General features: G+C 40.4%; 1 protein-coding gene across 3 annotated transcripts in view; it reads left to right on the top strand.

Annotated features, from left to right (window-relative positions):
• Nucleotides 1-19,467, top strand: part of spns2 (SPNS lysolipid transporter 2, sphingosine-1-phosphate) — a 117,921-nt gene extending 98,454 nt beyond the window's left edge. The window contains exons 11-14 of one of the 3 annotated variants that reach the window (XR_012598342.1): nucleotides 629-792; nucleotides 6,469-6,505; nucleotides 15,772-17,089; nucleotides 17,245-19,467. Coding sequence is in view for 2 of the 3 variants with exons in the window: in XM_074672714.1 (XP_074528815.1) it covers nucleotides 629-792; nucleotides 6,469-6,505; nucleotides 15,772-15,795 (225 nt within the window). In the remaining variant the exon portion in view is untranslated. Of the gene's footprint in view, nucleotides 1-628; nucleotides 793-6,468; nucleotides 6,516-15,771 lie in introns of all 3 variants that reach the window. The other 2 variants (XM_074672714.1, XM_074672715.1) reach the window with 2 other exon arrangements.
• The last annotated feature ends 272 nt before the right edge of the window (nucleotides 19,468-19,739 follow it).

Here is a 19,739-nt window from a genome sequence, read left to right as displayed (position 1 = left end):
GTAGCTGATTTCAACCCCTTAAATTTATGATGTACCAGTTATTTTAATCCCATAATCTCATTTAAAAGGGAAAACCATACTATAAATGTGTGATTATCTAGTGAATAACACAGTAAAAACAAATCATACCTAAAAACAAGCTAAGCACCAACAAGCTAACATCAGCTGCAGCATCTCCTGATGGTTTGTGATTAAAAGTGTTAGAGGAAACCTAGTTTCTGACTTAAAACTACTTAAATTTGTAGAAAACTAAAGTAAATTTCAAAACCAAAAAGAAAAATAGCCTTAATGGATAAAATCTTGATAGCTGACATTTAGCTAGCTCAGCTTTGTGACACTCTCTGCTAGCAGTGCACTGTTTTTCTTAGAGGCTGAAGTCCCAACTGTGTGATGTATTTATATTATTTAGAGCCAGGCTGATTTTTTTTCAAGGAGAAGAAGGTCAGTTTTGGGAGGTTCAGATAAACCAGGATATCTTATTGGTATCAGCTCAGTGTGACAGGCACACCGAGTCGATTTATGCTAAATGAGAAGGCTGATGGTATCAACTCTAACAGATTGTCTCTCCTTTTCTCCCCTGTGTGTGTTTGCGTGTGTGTTTGTGTGTGTGTGGCTCACCTGGGTGCAGATCTCAGACTCCCTCCAGGAGAGCTACGCGACGTCGGCTCTGTGGCGGTTCCTCAGTCTGGGTTATGCCCTCATGCTCTGTCCCTTCATCATCGTCCTGGGGGGCATGTTCTTCCTGGCCACCGCGCTGTTTTTCCTGGACGACAGGGAGAAGGCAGAGAAACAGTAAGTGACTCAGACATTGTTTCATCATTTTTTCATCTGTAATTTAGTCATCCACTCTTTAAATATTTAATAGTTGCTGCAAATGTCCTCCACAGACTCCAAAAATCAAAACACACCACTTAAGAGCAAGCAGCTGAAAAAACGGTTAGGGTAATGTTTTTATTCTAAGACACTAAGAGGTTATTGGCTTATCTAGACAGTGATGTGCTCTTTAACCTTGACGCTGGGTTTGACGTGTGTCATGACAATAAGGGTGCCAACCAGCCAGACTCAGAAAGGACCCCAAGCCAGAAGAAAGTCCCAGTCAGCAGAAAGTGCTCCAGAGCTGACACAAGCTGTTCGAGCCATCAATTCCTTTAAGTGTGCTCCCTTAGACTGTACCAGCTACCACCCCTCGTCTTCATGCGTTCATATTTTCCTCCTTCAAACACCAAAAGACGTGAAGCATGGGAGCACAGGGGCTGGTCATGGCCTTAAAAGGCTAAAACAAACACACTCATCCTCTCTCGGATGGTGAGACATGACTTCTTGTTTCTCTCTTGACTATTTTTTCCTACTTTTTATCACGCTGGCGTACTCCCCTGGTGCCAGCGCCCTCAGAAATGACTTCCTTCCTGCTGAAGATGAGGGACAATTTTAGACAGGATGGCAGTCTGATGTCTGCAGTCGGCTTTTTCTTTACTCTGTGGAGTTAGTTGCTGATCATTCCCACGCCAGAACGTCTCATTAGGACGGACGTGCACCACTAAAACAGAGCCTGCTCGCCTTGAGCTGAAAATTTGACAGAAGAAAAGTGTTAACTGTGAGCTTCACATTTCAACAGATTTACTGCATTTAATAATCCAGAGGTCAAGCTACCACAAAGCTCTCAATAATTCCTCTTTGAGATGTTGATGCACAGTTTCAAAGGGGGCCTTAACAAAAACACCACGGAGCTCTGGGCTGTGGCTTCTGCTGGGTCTGACTCAGGAAAATAAAAAAGGGAACAAACGCAGAAACAATGAGTGAGAGAAAAGTCACACTCGTACATTGTGCCAGTAATAGATACTAGTTTGTGGTTCCAGATATCTGACCGCATTATTGCACAGAGTGGGCTGATGGCACATGTTCACTCAAACTGTATCTAACCACAGCCTCTTTTATGGCTCTCACTGTGCTCCGCTGTAGGGCAAAGCTAATAGAGCCACAGATGGAGTTCAAACAGTCGCAGAAATGCAGCAGAGACACTGGGAGGTCATTTCTCTTTGTCCTGTTTCACATCCACAATCCTGAGCATGGGGCAGGAACACAGCTACTATTACAGCTGTGTTTGATCTCTGTGTGTATTTTACTTATTGGACATTTTGTTGGAAATTCATGCCTCTACAGTGAGTTTAAAGAAATAATGGGTAATAAAGGCGTGTTGTTACTGGCTTTCTTACTCAGATTTGTAAAATACTTGGTTGTACAAGATTATGACTTTTAAAAAGTGAAGAAGGAACGAAGAACAACCTGATCACACACATCCAATCAGCTGTGTTCACAGGAGTTAGCGCAGCAAGTCTACTGTTTATGATTTCACCTTGTCTTGTTGACACTGACAAAAGTGTCACTTTCTGAGATAAAGAACACAAACTTTATTGATAGGACACAAACATTTGGATCAGTGGTTAGAAAGTGTCTTGTCTGGGTGCCAAGACCCCCCCAACAGCATTTATTCCTGGCCAAGGACCCCCTTTGGATCCTACAGACTTCAGGATATGTAAAGAAATGTCAACTTTAAGAATGTATTTTCTAACTTTTATTGACTTTTAAATAGTAATTGCATTTGTTTAGAATAGAAAATTAGTAACAAACAAATTCCAGACTTTCACGAGTAAGTTGTTTCAAAAAAGAGAAAGCATTTCAGGGCTCATGCTGAAGTTGCAGTTGTGACACTTTGCATGTTGTATGTTCAAGAAAAATGGTTATATTTTTTAAAAATGATATATGAATATAAATAAACAAATAAATAAATAAACAATAAAAATGAATAAATAAATAGATTCTATTTGCTCCCTTCCCTCCAATTTTCTGAGGCCCCCCCTTGTGCTCCCAAGAGGCCCCCCAAGGGGCCACGACCCCCACTTTGAAAACCACTGGTCTAGAGGTCTAGGTCGTGTGCCCCCATGAGGCTAGCTCTCAGGCAACCTACAGCCCCTTCCCCACGTGTCACTCCCTACTCTCACCATTTTTCCCGCTGTATCCACTGCCCTGTCCTTTCTGAATTAAGGCGTACAAACCTGAAAAAGTAGCTCACAAAAGGTGGCCTGTCACCAGCAGAGAAAAATAGTCAGAAAGAAGGAAAGAGATGTCCACCAAGCTGAAGGAAACTGACAGAGGTCAACCACAGAGTGAACTGTGTGGACTTTGGCAGGGTTACAGATCTGTTTGACAGAAAAGAAAATTAAGTTCTGACAGAAAAGATACAGAGAAGAGGACTCTAAACTGAAGATGCTGTTTTCTGTATCTTGTAAGAATGCAACAGTAAAATGCTTACGATTGGAATTCACTTTGAATCAGAGCGTTCAGTTTAATGTTAATTTGACAGGTAAAATCTCTAGATCAAACCACATTTTATTTATCTTTGTTGACTTTTTTTTTTACTTCAAGTGCAGTCCTTCAATTCCTTAGGCTGGGACATTGTTAATTTAAGAGAAAAAATGGTTATTCAGCTCTGTTTATATGTTTTTTTTATTAATCTATTTTATTGTCAGGAATCACTTTTTTATGTTGAATAAGCCATTTTCTGCACTGAAAATGAAGCTGGACTCTGGTTCGGACCTTTGACTTGGAGGAAATTTTAATAACTAGACCTCAGTGACTTTTAATTGAATACCCCAGCTCTAGATCAATACTAAGCATCAACTTGTTTGTACTTTTCCAGGTTACAAGCAGGATAGTTATAAGCTGGCCAGTAGTTATAGAAAGTAGAAACCTCCCGGGGTGAGACAGAAACCTGGTGTAGACAGGTCTTATCCCACTCTGTTGAGATTGTACTTAGCATAACCACTAGCTAACTATACCTATACATTATTTCAAATGTTAAAGAAAGCAAGAACTGAGGTCCAAACAAAAATAAGTGACTCTGATATTGTCGCCAACAATGATAAGCAACCATTCTGTGATGATATATGTCAGTCATCAGTTCGAGGTTTCACAGTAAATGTGCAGTCGTACATGTTAGCAGACTGATGGTGGTACAAAACTCCTTTTTAAGCTACATTCATGCACCTCGTACCAGTAAACACATAAGATGCTCTGTAAATAGTTAGTTTGAGCTCTGCATTCTCTGTCTTCAACAGATTTCCTTCTCTAAAGTCATTTCAAAAACCTTTACCCTGTCTTTGTTCTGGTCCCCCTTTGTTCCTCTGCCTCCCCTAAAGGCAGATTAATCATAAACCAGTCTGTGAGATACCATCCATAGATATATCCATACAGCAAACACAGGCTGCATAGCTCAAATAGTTTACCAAAGGCCTCCACAGAGCCGTACAGATTTGTACCAAACATCCCAAAGAGGAACAACCTCAAAGTGAAGCAACAGTAGCAGCTCTTACATAAGACGCTGCAAACAGCACCTCAGGGACCCAGAGAGATGACAGCATCCACAACTTTGTACAACTCAGCTTGTTTCGTGACTGTGATATTTATGGTTTCCATTCATGCTATAAGCCTCAAATTTATAAATTCCCCTCAACTTTAGCGGCTGCTTTTCTCTCCCTCCTCTGAGTGTGTCCTCAGATACTCAGAGCTATTTCTGAAGGGAGTGGAGCCGAACGAGTTACTCACTGGAGCGCGCCGTTCTATTTCCAGCTCTGAAGAGTGCTGTATTATTTCTAGGTTGTTAGCTTTTTTTGGCTGCAGGGATGCCATTTATAGCTTGGGTTCAGTGCAGGCCCCTTCCTCCTCCTCCTCCTCCTCCTCCTCTTCCTCAGTGCATTCACCCGGTCCATATTTACACTTAGTGATGTGTGAGAGCAGATCTGTCTCATCTGCCCTGACAGTTCAGACTGAGTGTGGGTCAGGGCAGGCTGCAGGAGCAGAGAGTGATGACTGACAGATCCAGCAGGACAGATGGCATGTGATGAGTGAAATTGGTGAAAAGTGGCGGAAAAGAGAATAATAAATGTTTAATAACGGCATTTTATTTATAAAGCACTTTTGAAAATGCGTGGTGAAAGTGCTGAAAGGAGCAGGAGATGATAAAAAAAATGAGTCATGGAGTAATAGAGCTTAAAAAGAAAAGACAACAGTGTGGGCCAAAAAGAAAAGAAATTAAAACTAAATAAACCATTTCAAGATGGAGGTCATTCAAGACAACTTGTGTAGACTTTATGGGAATCTATTCTATCTTGAGTGAAACTTCCAAACCCCAAATTTAGACGTGTTTTGACATCAGATCTGCTGAATGTCAAACAAGGAAAATTTATCCAAACGATTGTTAATGAAACACAGAAAACTTTTGCCAGGACTTTTTGTGTGGGTATGAAACTGGCCGAATGGATCACTGGTGCCTTCATAAGACTTTAAATGATCAAACATATAAAGCAAAGTAGCTATTTTATTTAAGTCACTGTTAGCCTTTGAACCCAGGTAAGTGTCAGACAGTGCAGTAGGTGACTTTGCATCTGAAACAGAGTGTACACTCATACAGGACAAGATGGGTTCCTCCTTTTCTACAGTGGGTACTAGAATCAAAAGAAACCAAAAATTCTTCCCAGGAGCTTTGGTAAATTAATTTATGAATTTATTTATTAATTAATTTATTTATTTATTTATGTATTCGTTTTATTTATTTATGTGTATATTTACTTATTTATTTTATTTGTGTATTTATTTATTTTATTTTATTTGTGTATTTATTTATTTATTTATTTATTTATTTATTTATTTATTTATTTATTTATTTATCTATTTATTTTATTTGTGTATTTGTTTATTTATTTATTGTTCTTTTTTGGTCACTAGAGAGTTAAATATTTTAACTATGTTCACTGATCAAAGGTGTTTTAACAGTCTTTCTTAGTCTTTCTCAGAGCATCTTCATCAAATCAAAAAATTTGAGCAACTTTAATGTTACCGAGAATGTTACCTTTGGAAATAAACTCTAGAAAAAAAGAACAGAATTTATATTTTTTTATCATTGAAACACATTTTGTGAAAACTTTCATTGCATTCAGCAATGTGCAGTTCCTGTGCAGATGTGAAGCGCTTTCATGAATCCATCATCGGCACCCTACCAGCTCTTGTTTTACACAGAAAGGTCCTTTTAACAAACCAGCACTCCACAAGGTTTAGTTCATTAATACAACAACACCATTGTATGTGAAAGCGCATTTAAAAACCAACAAGGAAGAGATACTACTAGATCGATGTATTCAACTTGCTTTATGCGATGAAGCGATCGCTTGCTTCTTTGAGGTTAAGATGCCTCACTCTGTCTTTTTACAAGAGTATTGAGTACTTTTGAAATTTGAAAAAGATCTGTTTCTTGTACATCAAGATTTATGGTGTTTGTTTTGGGCTGTTATTGGACCAATAGCCCCCCTCAGGCACTCTCAGGAGGTCTGTTTTCAAAGTTTCGATGTGCTTTTCACAGACTTATCTCAGAGTTTCCTTCTTGACTGAAGTAGAAAAATCTTTCTCTGTCCTCAGGTTGAACCAGCTGTCAAGACCCCCCTCCACCGTCAAGGTATGACCAGGTAAATCACCTTTTCTTCTTTATACCCCTTTTACACTGTGTCTCTTATCACACCAGCAGCTCTAAAGCAGTCTAAGTGGTAATAGCAGAGAGTTAGCCATGGCACATTAACATTTAAAGTGCTCTTTTCTCATTACCCAAAGAACATCACATAGCATCCTTTCACTGAGGCTCAGGAATGAGAAAACAAGATGTTTTCTGGACCTTAAAGTCACTTTGACCTGAAAGGATCCTTTAAACTTTATGACTCTGTTGATGCAGTGATTCAGTCACGAGATGACACAAATAATGGCTCTATGATCTGTTTCCCTGTCACATTGTTCTCAGAGGGAGAGTCAATAAGTTCTTGGAGTTATTTGACCGACTATCTGGCATCTTATCAAGGCCGGAGCTGCCTTCCTGCCTTTATCAGACTCACACACACGGTGTAAAAAAGCCCCTCTAATTATTAACCGAGGGAAGAAAAGACACAATAATTTGGCAGCAAAGCAGCCGACTCTGCGCTGTCAAACAATGGGGAGCTTCTGAAGTCAGCGGTAAAGGAAAACAGGCTCAGACCCTGGATCGCTGATTAGAGGAACCAGGAATGTGCTGTGACTTTCTTGTAAAGGTTATCATGTAAAGCCAGAAGTTCAAGGTTATAACCCCTCCTTATGATGTCTTGACAACCTTTTAGGGATTTATTTGTCCTGTAAACATTTATCGTCAGGCTTTGATATCACTACCGTCCAGTGATGCTGGTTACGTGTGTGGATTGCAGCCTAAGATGTTGTTTTAACACCAACACCTTCTTGTTATTAAAGTCTGGGGTAGTGTCCTGAAGGATTTGTCCAAGATTTTTAAGAATCAAAAATAAAATAAATCTTATGATCATATGCTCACCAGAGAGGGTCGTTCGTGATGAAATTGCATTAGCTTGTGAATACTTGGAAGTGTAGGTGTGTTGGATTTCTAACAGGGTGGTTAGAGTTCAGCGAAGGAAGCAGAGTGAGCTGCCAGCTGCATCTATGTGCAGGATGTAATAACTTCATCTGGTGGAAAGATTGTATGATGGTGCAAACTTCTGAAGGTGACAATCCAAAAAACGACAGAGCAAACTCTTTGAATGATTTTCACATCATTCAAAAACTGTTGGCTCTCATTCTGCGATTAACATCTTACTGTATCTTATCTTATCTCAGGACTTCAAAGGATTTTCCTTTGTGGAATATCTATTATAAACTTTATCTACAGCAGAGCTATCTATCAGCAGATGAAAAGCTTTGTCTAAGGTCCAGCTTCATTGTCTTAATGTATGTTGTTTTAAAATATTGTTAATTGTTACACCAAATAATACAAAATAAGATCCAACAAAGATCTAAGCTGGAAAAAACATAGTTAAAGATGGTGATCATAAATAAATAAGATAAAATAGGCAAAAGGATTTCAGTTTCAATGGCGTTGATAATCAAAGCGATACATGTCAGAACATTTTTTCTCAAGTTATATTCATTAACATCAGAAACTATCAAAACCTACCCAGAATTTATAACAGCCTGATTTTTCCACTAACGCCAACTTTTTAGATCCTTTTTCCTGCCAGCACCCCTGATATGATTTCTGAACAGCTGATATTTAAGAATGCAGTAGGGGGAAAAAAAAAACCTAAACCCACCACTAGCAAGCTGAGAAGATGAAGTTTATATCACACAGCTGATTCAAACCCAGAAGACAAACAAGGAACAGGATGAACAGAAATACCAAAAGTTTGAGGGGGTAAATTTTTAGGATCTTGGCACATCTTTCTGTTTAACCTCTGATGTTGTGTCCTGCCTCCTCAGACTCATCTGCTTTGGCCAAGCTACTGAAAATGACTCATTTCAGATGTGAATATGCAACAGAATCAGAATCAGAATCGCCTCTATTTGCTAAGTATCTCAAGAATACAAGGAATTTGACTCCGGTTAACCACACTCTCTCTGTACAGTTATTATAAACACAAACAGCGTAAGCAGTAACAAACAAATGATATTAATAATCATAAAAGAATAAGGAGCTTTGTACAAAGAAGAATAAAAAGATATATACACATATAGAGGGATTATTTGTTTATTAACAACATTGGATGTGCGCGCAACTTGGGTGCAGAGGCACTGCAGAGTATAATGGTTTGTCAACTGAAATGGAGGAGTTAACCACAAAAACTCATTTTTTGACTAAATATTTTCACTAATACGGATGGTAAACAGCACCCAGGTTTGTGAAACAGCAGTGAGTGGACAGAAGAAATCAGACAGATACCAGGTGGACAGATGTTTTAGCGGAGAAATCCAGCGTGTACCCAGAGATTAATTTAAACATACAACTGTCACTCGATGCTCATGACTGCATTATCCGTGGACACTTACCAGACTGTGACAGACCAGGATGTAAACATGTGTCAATAAACCAATAAAAGAACCAGAAAACTACGTCCATTTACCCGCAGACGTCGCTGGTGTTTCAGTGTAAAGTGTGACCTTGTTAACTGGTGACTCTTGGCTGTTAATCACTGATACTGTTGGCTGAGTCACCAGTTAGCATGGTCGCTATTAACTCCAAAACACCAGTTGCTCTGTGACGGTCAAAACTTGATAGACGCTGCCTCTGTAGACCGTACATTTATATGCTGATAACAGGTTGAATTTTGTGTTTTAAAAAAACGCTAACTCGTCTGAATGAATGGAGCTAAACGCTGCTTCTGCGGTCAAGATGTGTGCATCTTCAGGATGATGTAGACTGAAAATCTCTCTATAAGTTAAAATAGACTAAAAAAACAGAGATTAAAGATGCTTCAGGCGAACAAAGATTATTAGCTGACATGATTGATTTAAACCTGATGAGGTGATTAGTGTTTTTCCAAAGTTAAAATTTGCCAAACAGCCCTTAAAGTGTCAACAACCATTGTTTCAAACACTTCATACACGCAGCTACATCATCTAATAACAGAGTCTAACTTGAGCTGAAAAACAGTAATAGTTTGATGTATCACCCATCATGATCAACTCCAAAAGCTCTGTAACTTCATTTGCATTGTGTGCTGATAAATGGGAGCCGGCGTCTGTCTTGACGGCGGGAAATCGATCTTTAAAGTTTTGTATTCTTTGGAGAACAGTCTGCAGAAATGTAAATGATACGTAATTAGTAGCTAATGAGCTATAATATGCAAAAAGCAGCATTTTTTCCTTTTAGTGTGAGTGCCACAGAGTCATTACTGATAGAAGGGGACATTAGCATGCACGGCTAACGACAGGTGACATAAAAGGCTCCCGTGTAGCTGCCTCTCAGATCAGGTTTTAGGAGCAGTTTGTGCGCTCAGCCTGAGGGTTTCACCAGCTCTCTGTCACACTCTGTGGCAAGAGCTTTTTGTCCTGCTGTCAAACAGGGCTAATTATAGAGAACGGTGATTACAGCCACATGAGGTCAGAATTGAATACGACTGTGAAGTGGCTCTGAAGTGAAACATGGAGGCGCTCTGACGTGATTGATTTCCAGCATTTGTTTTGGGGGGATAATTCAATCAGTGACAGGAGATATTTCCTCCCTAGGGTCTGACTCAGAGATCAATACAGTTCACAGTTCAACCACAGGTCCCACAGGAGCAACTAGCTCGAATTAAGGAGCAGAGAGGAGGTGGGATAGATTAAGAGGAGTGTGTGGATTGTTGGAGAAGTGTTTGGCTTTGACCAGGAGTGGACGTGTAGGAGAGGAACTGGAAAGCAAGAGAGAAAAAGACACACGACCGGCGAATAAAAGGATAAAGAGAAGCAGTAATCGCCTAAGCTGTTATACATCGCAAGCTATTAATCTCCAGTGATGCAATCCCAGACGAAGATCAGATACGCTGAGATCCAATTAACTTCCTCAGCAGGAGGAAGCGACAAGCGCTGACCAGACTCACCCCGCGCCGCACGGTAGCTGGAGGACGTCCCGAGCCGGCCGCTGTCAAAAGATCAGCGTGAGATCTGACAGCCAAGCCTCACACTCATTTATTCTGTAATCACAATCCTGTGTTTCCCAGGAAATTAAAAAAGAAAACGCAGATTTAGTCACGGCTGTCTGAAAATTTCCCTGTGACCGAGTGTTTATACAGCTGAGGGCGCATACTTTCCCTCTTCATGTTCTCCTTCAACAAAAGCTCAGAGTCTCTGGTTAGCAGTGCAGGGTTGGAGCGGAGTGACCACAGACTACACACACACACATTCTCTCACACACACACACACAGTTAGGCTCTATAATAAGTGTTTAGCTTGCGGTGCTTTCAGAGAGACCCGTAACTTACTTTAATTTTGTACTTTTCAACGAGGATTGGAAAAAGAGGGACAAAAGCAGTGATAAACCTTGGAGCTGTCATTAATCTTTAAGAGAAAAAGTCCAACAGTTGCAGTCCATAGATGTCAGTGTTTCAGTTTATATAAGGTTGTATCCTGACAACTGATAACATCAAGGGATGAAATACAAGTTCTGCTTATCTCCCAAACAGCTATCCAAAGAAAAATCTGTTGATAAAGCAATAAAAATTTTACGATGTCAGAAGATAGGTCAGTTGAGGTGTGAACAGGTCAGCTAACTGTAAGGTCGGCTTTCTACAGTTACAGTTTTATGAGTTTTAAACTGGTTGATTGCTAAAATCAGCTGTTGTGACACATATCTGCAGTTATATAATGAGACGAGGTGGTTGTAAGATAATTAAGACACTTCATTATCACTGCCTGTGAATTAAGAGCGTCTAAAACCTACATTCCTCTTAATGACCAGCAGAGGGCGACTGCAGTAAAAATGAATCATAGACTGTCTAAAATATGGACATGGTCAGCCCCATGTCACTTGTCTGTACCCGTTACCATGAAATAAAGCCAAACTAGATATGACGCAGGCTTTGAGCTTCCTTTCTGACAGCTATAGGGTGCCCGTCAGTCACATGACCTGAGCTGTGTCTGTGATTGGACAATGAGATGATTCTAATATTTTCTAAAGCGTCCAGTTAGAAAAAAATTCACCCCTCGTACAGTGTGTGCTGACAGAAAAAGTAGCATTTCACACCCCTTTTTTGAACCAGGCTGTGAACACGTTTTGAATGCAGTAAAAGTCTGTTTTTATGGCTGGGTGTGTATGTGGTTTCCGGTCTTTCTGCAGCCAACCTAAAGCAGATTCTTACTAAACAGCAACTTTTAGCACTTCAGATTTTGCACCTTGTTATGAACAGTTTGGGTTTTATGAAACAGTACACTTATAGTAACAGCATGTAAAACATGGGCAATACAACAGCTTCCTTAAAGCCAGAAGTTTCAGAGCTCCCCCTGGTGACCAGCTGCAGTATAGGCCAGAGGTCCCCAAACTTTTCAACCCTCAACCCCCAAAATAGTAGTGCCAGAGATCAGTGGCTCCCTGATGTGGGAAAACATTATCTGGCCAATCCAAAAGCAGACAAAAACAAAGAAAAGGAGAAACTTAATTTAGCTTATATGTCAAAAATTAGGCTAGCCATTTGCAGGTAATGAGGTGATACCATAACTTTCCTGGTTCAGTCACCAAAAAATGTGGAAAACAGATCAAAAATGTTCTGTTTGCATAGTTTTGTATAAATTTTAACCTCTATTTTTATTCACGTCTGCAAACCTTCAGAGGATCCTGACCCCCTCTTTAGGAAAGACTATTTTAGGCCATCAAGTCCACCACTTGTTGCAGTGTAGACTGTACTGATCTAACAGATCTTTTGTGGTTTATTTGTGAGTTGAATATTTGATTTGGTTATAGCAGATCAACATGTTTGTGTCCCTGGCAGTGTTATTTTGGCTTCACTTTTTTACAGTGGACAGATGGAAGCACATCATCCATAGTGATCTACAGTCTGAGTGTATGAAACCAGAACAGATTATGATGCTACTCAGCTGCTGGTTTAAGAACTCTGTAAGAAAAGCTAATTGTTTTTGCTGGTAATTTTAGCGCTGACTTATTATCACCTTCATGTATTCAAGTACTAAAACATGTATGATGCGTTGAAAACCAGATACCTCAATTGGAGAAAACCCTAACGTAGCAACACACATCTGACGTCATCCAGACACGGTCACTTCTGGTTCCTAACCCAAGACGGTGCAGCCATTCAGCAGAACTTCAGGCTCCAAAGGGAGCATCTAAAAACCAATATGTCAAGGTTGCTCCTTTCACTTCTTTATACTTTCTGCCAAACAGGAACCCAGTCAGCTCTGTAGGAACCTCCGCCCAGTCGAATCCAGTCATGATTGAACTCCTCCCAGCAAAAACTAGCTACAAGTTGGTCTGATTGGCCTTTACTGTCTCTCCTGACCCCTCAGAGCTCCTCTTTGTTTCTCAGATCAGCAGTTTCAGCACGGCGATGGTGAAGCTGTGAGGAGGAAACCACTCTCACATATCAAAGCTTTCACATCGCCTAATTATCTCTGCGTCTGGCAGGTGTTAAAGCAGTTTAATTCCATGTTTGGCTCACAAAGACGCCCAAGCTAGCAGAAACAACTGACAACAATAATTGAGGAGAATGGTTTATCCCGGAGAGGACTGGATCCACAGCGACAGAACAAAAACATATGTCCACAGAATCCTCTAATCCTCATGTAAAGCTATTATCTCTGTTTGGATGATTTAGCTTTTATTGTTTCCTCTCACACACCTGTGTCTGCAGCCGTGGTGATGCAGGAGAGTGTGAAGGGACAGGTGTTTGTTGATGTGTGAGCTCCATGTGCTCTGAGCTCCAGCTCCCTGCTCTAATCCCAGCTCGGTAGGAGCTGGTGTAGCGGAGCATTCGGGGCAGCCTGATGACAGACCACAACAAACAGCGGGACGCATCAGGGTCGCTCCAAAACAATCACAGGAGATCTAAAGCCTGGCACCATGAAGGCTTAACAGTCTCCAACTGGAGCGTGGTTTCCCTTTGGTGCGACAGTTTCCCTCTAATGAGCTTTGTTTAGGAGTGTTTTACAGCTGGAGCCTCGTGTCTCATCAATCTGTTACATTATTTATTCACTGAGAATACGAGGATTTCCATTTTACAATATGTCAAACTTATGCATATACAGTAATTTAACTTAAATTTAACTAAAGTCACATAAGATGGTTGTTTATCACATCCAAGACTTCAACTTAAAAACCTGAATTATTTATGCAGAACTAACAATAATCTTACAACCGAACATGTTTCGACAAACTCCTTGTACTTTAAGGATAATATATCAGTTTTAATGCACCACAAAAATTTAAATCAAGTCTTAATGTCTTATTTTTATTGTATTTTTAGACTTGATATGAGCCACACTCACCTTACAAGTCCAAAAAAATGTCTTATTTCAAGATATTAAAAGACAAAACAAACACTTTGAAAAAAAAACTGCCAGTGAGGTTTGCTTGTCAAGTTTCCTGAAATAAGAACAATTAATAAAAGAAACCAAACAATGTTATTCTTACTAAATTGAAAGATGTATGATTCTACAACAAGCATAAACCTCCATAAGTATATGAGACAATGCTGAAGTGCTGAAATCTGCTGTTTCTTGAGTGTCCACCTGGGGCTGGCTCCAGAAGTACCAGAAGTCACAAACACACCAAGCCAAAAAAAGCTGTTTTCACAGCAGAAAATAACCTATTTACAGCCTGTTTAAAAAAAAAAACGTCTCTTTTCTGAGTTGTTAATTTTACTATCAGCACACACTGTACTGGGGGGGAATTTTTTTTTTTAACTCAGCAGTTCAGAGGGAGATCAAGAGCACAGCTCAGGGTCACATGACCGGCAGGCGCCCTATAGCTGTACACAAAGCCCTTACCACTACCAATATGGCCACGATAGCCAATATGCTTCAAACAGACGGGTGATGTTGGGGAGACTATGTCTATGTTTTATACAGTCTATGCTCTACTAGTAATTAATGCTTCATTTTTGTCTTTAAAGAGTTTGAAATCAGATATTTTTTGGGACCTGTCGGGTGAATGTCTTACCAAATATAGGACATAAACATTTGCTTAGTTATCAGCTTTTGCTGTGTATGTTAGTAAATTATTTAGAGATGTCCAAGCTATACCTGCAGCTACAAAACAACCACGTCCTACAGATAATTAACAAAGCTGATATGGTTTTGATTCTCATGGTACGATAGTAATAACAATGAACAAATACAACAAATAAAAGACAAAACAGAGTATGACTATGTTATAAATTTTATTCTGGAACAGTATAACAAAATATCTATAACTGATTTATTAGCTGAAGTTTAACTTTATGTTATACAAAGTCCTTTAACAGACTGAGCAGACTCAAAGCCAACATCTTTCAGACACAAATAAAAATAAACATGTGAATATTAAATGATATTAACCCAGCCTGAGGGCCCAGGTCCATTAACAGCTGTTGGTGTTTATTCAGCACAATACTCAGTGAAAAAGAGTTAACGTCGATGACATCACTATCAACATAAATAACCAACCAATCAGAATAAAGAAAATTTCAACAGCAGTGGTGGAGGTCTGAGCTGAGGAGGAATGACGTTTGTTGTTTCTTCAAGGCACAATTTCCAGATCTAGAGCCCAGTCATCAAAGCAACAATGATACCGTTTTTATGTTTTCTTTAGATACTCCTGAAGAAAAACTGGAAAGTATAGACAACTGTACAATAAAACAGACTTAACATCACTGTGACTGGGAGCTGTGGTGCAGTGGTTAACTGATTTTTAACAGTAAACTTTAATGAGAAGCACTCTGAAATTTTTGGCACCCCCAGTCCAAAAAATGCTTTTAGTGGACACAGGCCCTTACAGCATTTATTTCATAACATTATGGTATTTAGCCTTTTCGTTGGAGCTCACTGAATGCTGTATATTCATGGTTTTAATAAAACCAGCCTTAGCCTCAGTGACCTCTGTGTATATGTTTAGTTAAATAGTTGATATGCACTCTGAGCCTTTTAATATAAAGCCTGTTTTAAACCTTACAGCAGCTGTGTGGTACTGAGGCTTACAGCTCGCTGTCCCTCAGAACAGGGGGGGGGGGGGGTCTTCATCAAACAAACTGTTTATGTGTTGGTATGCTGGAAATATTTAGGTCACAGGCTGGTCGTGGTGTTATCAGGAAGGTCCTAACAGATGGCCCAGGAGCTTTCAACCTCAGCATTAATTACATGAGAATGTCCTGTGGTGAGGCTGGACTCAAACTGTTTCCTCCCCTCCTTTCCTCCCTCCCTTCCTCCCTCCCTTCCTCTTTTCCTCTCTTCTAGGTGACAGCCAAATTAGGAGTGTGAAGGAGTAACCAAATTTAAGGATGACAAGATGGAGATATAAACGGAGGGCAGCTGATCCCCATCTTTAAAAATCACGCCCCAGTTCACCTCCGCCACCGCCATGATCATCCCTCCTCATCCTCCTCCTCCTCCTGGCTCCTGCTGCTCTGTCTTTTAGCCCACGGAGGCCGCTCAGAACTGGAAAGAGGGAGCGTCTTGCCCCTCCTTGAGACGCCTCCAAATCACAGGCTGTGTCGTAAAGTGGCGCGGCGGTGTGCCGAACGACAGCTGGTGTCCTCTTCACCTCTGCATCCGTCCCAGAGGATCCACTGAAGCTTCCAGGGAGGAGGTGGTGCCGGCGAACAACCCCCCACCCACACCCGTGACCCTTCGATGCCATACTACTGAATGCTGACCATGAACCTGCCCTGTCTGTCTGTCTGTCTGTCTGTCTGTCTGTCTGTCTGTCTGTTTCATCGGCTGTCGATCGCACCAAGTGCCATAGCGCCATTACATTCCTTCAGACTTTGCACTGACCTCCAACAACCCTCATGACTTCCATCTCAGACTGTGTTTACATGCACATCATAATCCATCATAAAGAAACATTTATTGTTTTAGTCGCTCAAATTTTCACTCTTTTCCTGGAGTTTAACCACAGTAGTTTTAAGGTTTTTGTAAATTCTGGGGTATGACCGTCATAAATCTGGTTCCTCTCTTCTCCTCGTGCATGTAAACACAGCCGTCTACCAAGAGCCAAATAGTGTTACTGTCTCACGGTCGGTGAATCAGCCTTAAGAATTCAAGCTTTCTCATCATCTGCTGTTCTCCTTCGACCCCTCGTGTGTGTTTTCATTTTTAGCTTTTAGCACTTAAATCAGCGCAGACAGCACCACAGAGCACGACAGAGAAGAGAGATTTCTGCACATTACTTTATGTCACGAGGTTTCTTGTGAATTTTTTAATTGTTGTGATGTTTGATTTGAAACTGGAGGTTTCTGCCTATGATTGTTTCAGAAGGATTAAGATGCAATCGTGGCGACTTCGAAGCAGACACTGGATTATATATTTTATAATTTATATTGTATATGCTTTTTTTTTCAAGAGTTAATGCTACTCCTTGAATTTTGTTTTTGTGTAGAAGCAATAGGAACATTTTTAACCTTTTTCTTTTTTTTACACACTGCCTTATCAGTGAGCAAGGTTTCCCTTTAAAGAGGGGAGCTCCCTGATGGTTGGTTTTAAATTTCTGGACACATCACCCACACAGAGACAGAGTCGCCTCTAATGATGGACTCCACTCCGGTCCACAGCGGTCACAATAACAGCCATTGTGAAGAGAGACCTGTCCCCCTCGCAACTGTAGATATCCCATTCCACGTCTGAAAGAAAGCTTTGAGCCACAATTATCGGTTTATTTCGGCGAGAGATCAAAATCCCAGACAGGAACAGGAAATTCCTCAGCCTCAGGTTTGGCTAATGGAGAGGCCTCATTATCCGTGATAATGGATAAGAGAGGAATCCCTCTTTGGAAGCAGACCAGCTTCCAAAAGGGGGCCCTGGATCATGTAAGAATTAGCATGCAAAATGTGCACGGACACACCAGTGCAGCGTAGAAGAAACCTGGATCTCATCCAGTGATCCATGCATAAATCAGATCATAGTATCTGCAGTATAAAATCCCACAAAGATGAAAAATTTAGATTTGCTTGCTGCTTGTGCGTAGAAAAGTTTAATTTTAAGCTACCTTGAAGGGAGTTTTTTAAGTCTTGATACCTTTTTTTCAGGAACCTTGAAGCCTCTAATGGAGTCAAAGGTTTTAAAACTTGTGCATTAAAGGGAAAGAAAGCACTTTGCAGACCTCTGAGAAAACACAGCAGCAGCAGCAGGAGGAGGAAGAGGAGGAGGAGGAGGAGGAGGGTGGTCTGACCTCAGAACAGGAATAAAGGGAGACGTTGAGGTGCTTCTTGTAGCATTGATGTGTGAGCATGACTCACCGGCTGTGTGTGGGGTGCTGTGTGGGCTGTGTCCTTGTTACAGATCATTAGCTTTAGCTTCTCTCAGTGCGTGGAGCTCTCTGAATGTGACTCTGTCCAACCTGACGTGTTTACACACCTACATCTTCTTAATGAACTAAGCTTCTTACCTTCCTTTATCGACTTTTTTAATGTTACCAAATGAGTTTTTTTTATAACTACAATAGAGATATATAAAGCTATATCACGCAGCAACTTTAATATATTGTAAATGATGGCTTGGATGCAATGTATTTATTTGTTTGTTATCATAATGAAGAATAATCTATAAAGGGAAGTTTAATTTTGAGCATACTACACTTTGCTGTCCGTCGTTGGGTTTAGAAACGTTCCTCCTTTTGTATCACAGCAAAACAACAACAAACCTTTTCACGTCACCCAGACTCACTCTGATTACTGTGATCATGAAATGGACTGCTATGGTGGCTCAGAAGGGGAAAAAACTCTGCAACTGCTTAGAGATTAGGATGAAGGGCAACAGGCTGGGAATTGAGTGAAGTGAGAAAAAACAAACAAAAATGGAAAAAAGTGCTGAAGAAAACCAACAACAAACACATGAGCTGCAAATCTATGAACGAAACAGAGTCAGAAACATGAACTAAACACTAATGAAGGTGCTTCAGGCTCCAGCGCTAACTGGAGCTGTTTATTTTTTAACATTAAAATGACTTTAACAACTCTTCAACCTGCAGGTTTAGACTGTGGTTACCATGGATTGTTGTCATATTTGTAAGGAGCTAGGTGGATGGATGCTAGCTGAGTGTGAGTAAACATAGCTGATTGTGGGGCTGTTAGCTAGCTAGCTACCTAGTTTAGCAGTGCAGCTAACAATCCTTATCCACATGCTTTGAGATAGGGGCTTTTATTTAGCTCTAAATTTGCCTTGCAAATGAGTTTCGGACTAGTTTACTAAAACTCAGTTCTACCTGGCGCCCCCTTCAGGCCTGGAGGACTTCTGTTAAGCTATCTATCTCTATTACGTCAATGGTGCACATGTTTTTAAGACATCACATCTGCAGATCATTTCCCTTCATGCCAACCCTGTGTCCTTGCAGCTTTTTTACCCTTATCAGGCACCGTAGATTCTCTCACACAGAACACACAGAAGGAACAATGCAATGTGATTGTTGTAAACAACCGATTGCTGTCATGTAGAGGGTGCAGTATGTTTTCATTCATTTTTGTAGCTCGTGTCAGTAATTTTTTTTTTTTTTTTTTCCGGTAAACCATTTTGCACACTTATCGTTCAGGGATTTATTTGAATCATTGAGTCCACGGCCTCTGCAGCAGAGGTCGGCCACTTCATGCTCACAGTAAGTGCTGACTTTTTGTCACCTATCAGAAGAAGGGACGTTGGCTCTGGTCAGATGGGTCATGACATGTATCGAGTCTCACTTTGCCAAAATTTAGTGGATTTAGCACCAATCCTTTAGGAGTATCAGTCTGTTGTGTTGAGTAATTCTGTGTTAATAATCACTGAAGTGATGTATTAAGAATGTGCTACTTCTTGTCATACAAGAATCATGTATAAAGAAGCCTTTTTCTGATGTTGAGCAGAAAACAGAGGTTTATTTTTATTTTTAGAGCAAGTCAATACAAAAAGAGGTGTTTGAGAAATCAAAAGATATTATACTAGAACTGAACTGTGATAGAAATGTACATGTCTGTAAATCAAATAAACTTATTTAATCACTTCATACCACGCTGTCGACTTGATTTCTTCACATCACGCCGTCTCACAGTCACCACCTCAGAGCTCGCCAACATCCAGGAAGAGCCTGAAAATATGTTTCACTTTATCACTTTTCTCTCATTTGGGAAAGTAGCCATTAAACACAGACAGAGCCAGGGCTCATACGTGAAGTTGGTTCAGACATGTTTGTTTCTGCATACAAGCTATATGGTTTTAAACAGTTAAAGGTTCACTGT

The sequence above is a fragment of the Halichoeres trimaculatus genome, unplaced genomic scaffold, assembly GCF_033239565.1.
Source record: "Halichoeres trimaculatus isolate MK-OKI-2021-1 unplaced genomic scaffold, fHalTri1.1 fHalTri1_scaffold_6, whole genome shotgun sequence".
Taxonomy (NCBI): Eukaryota; Metazoa; Chordata; class Actinopteri; order Labriformes; family Labridae; genus Halichoeres; species Halichoeres trimaculatus.
The sequence above is the reverse complement of the archived record's forward strand: the minus strand, read 5'-3'. Positions and strand labels throughout refer to the sequence as shown.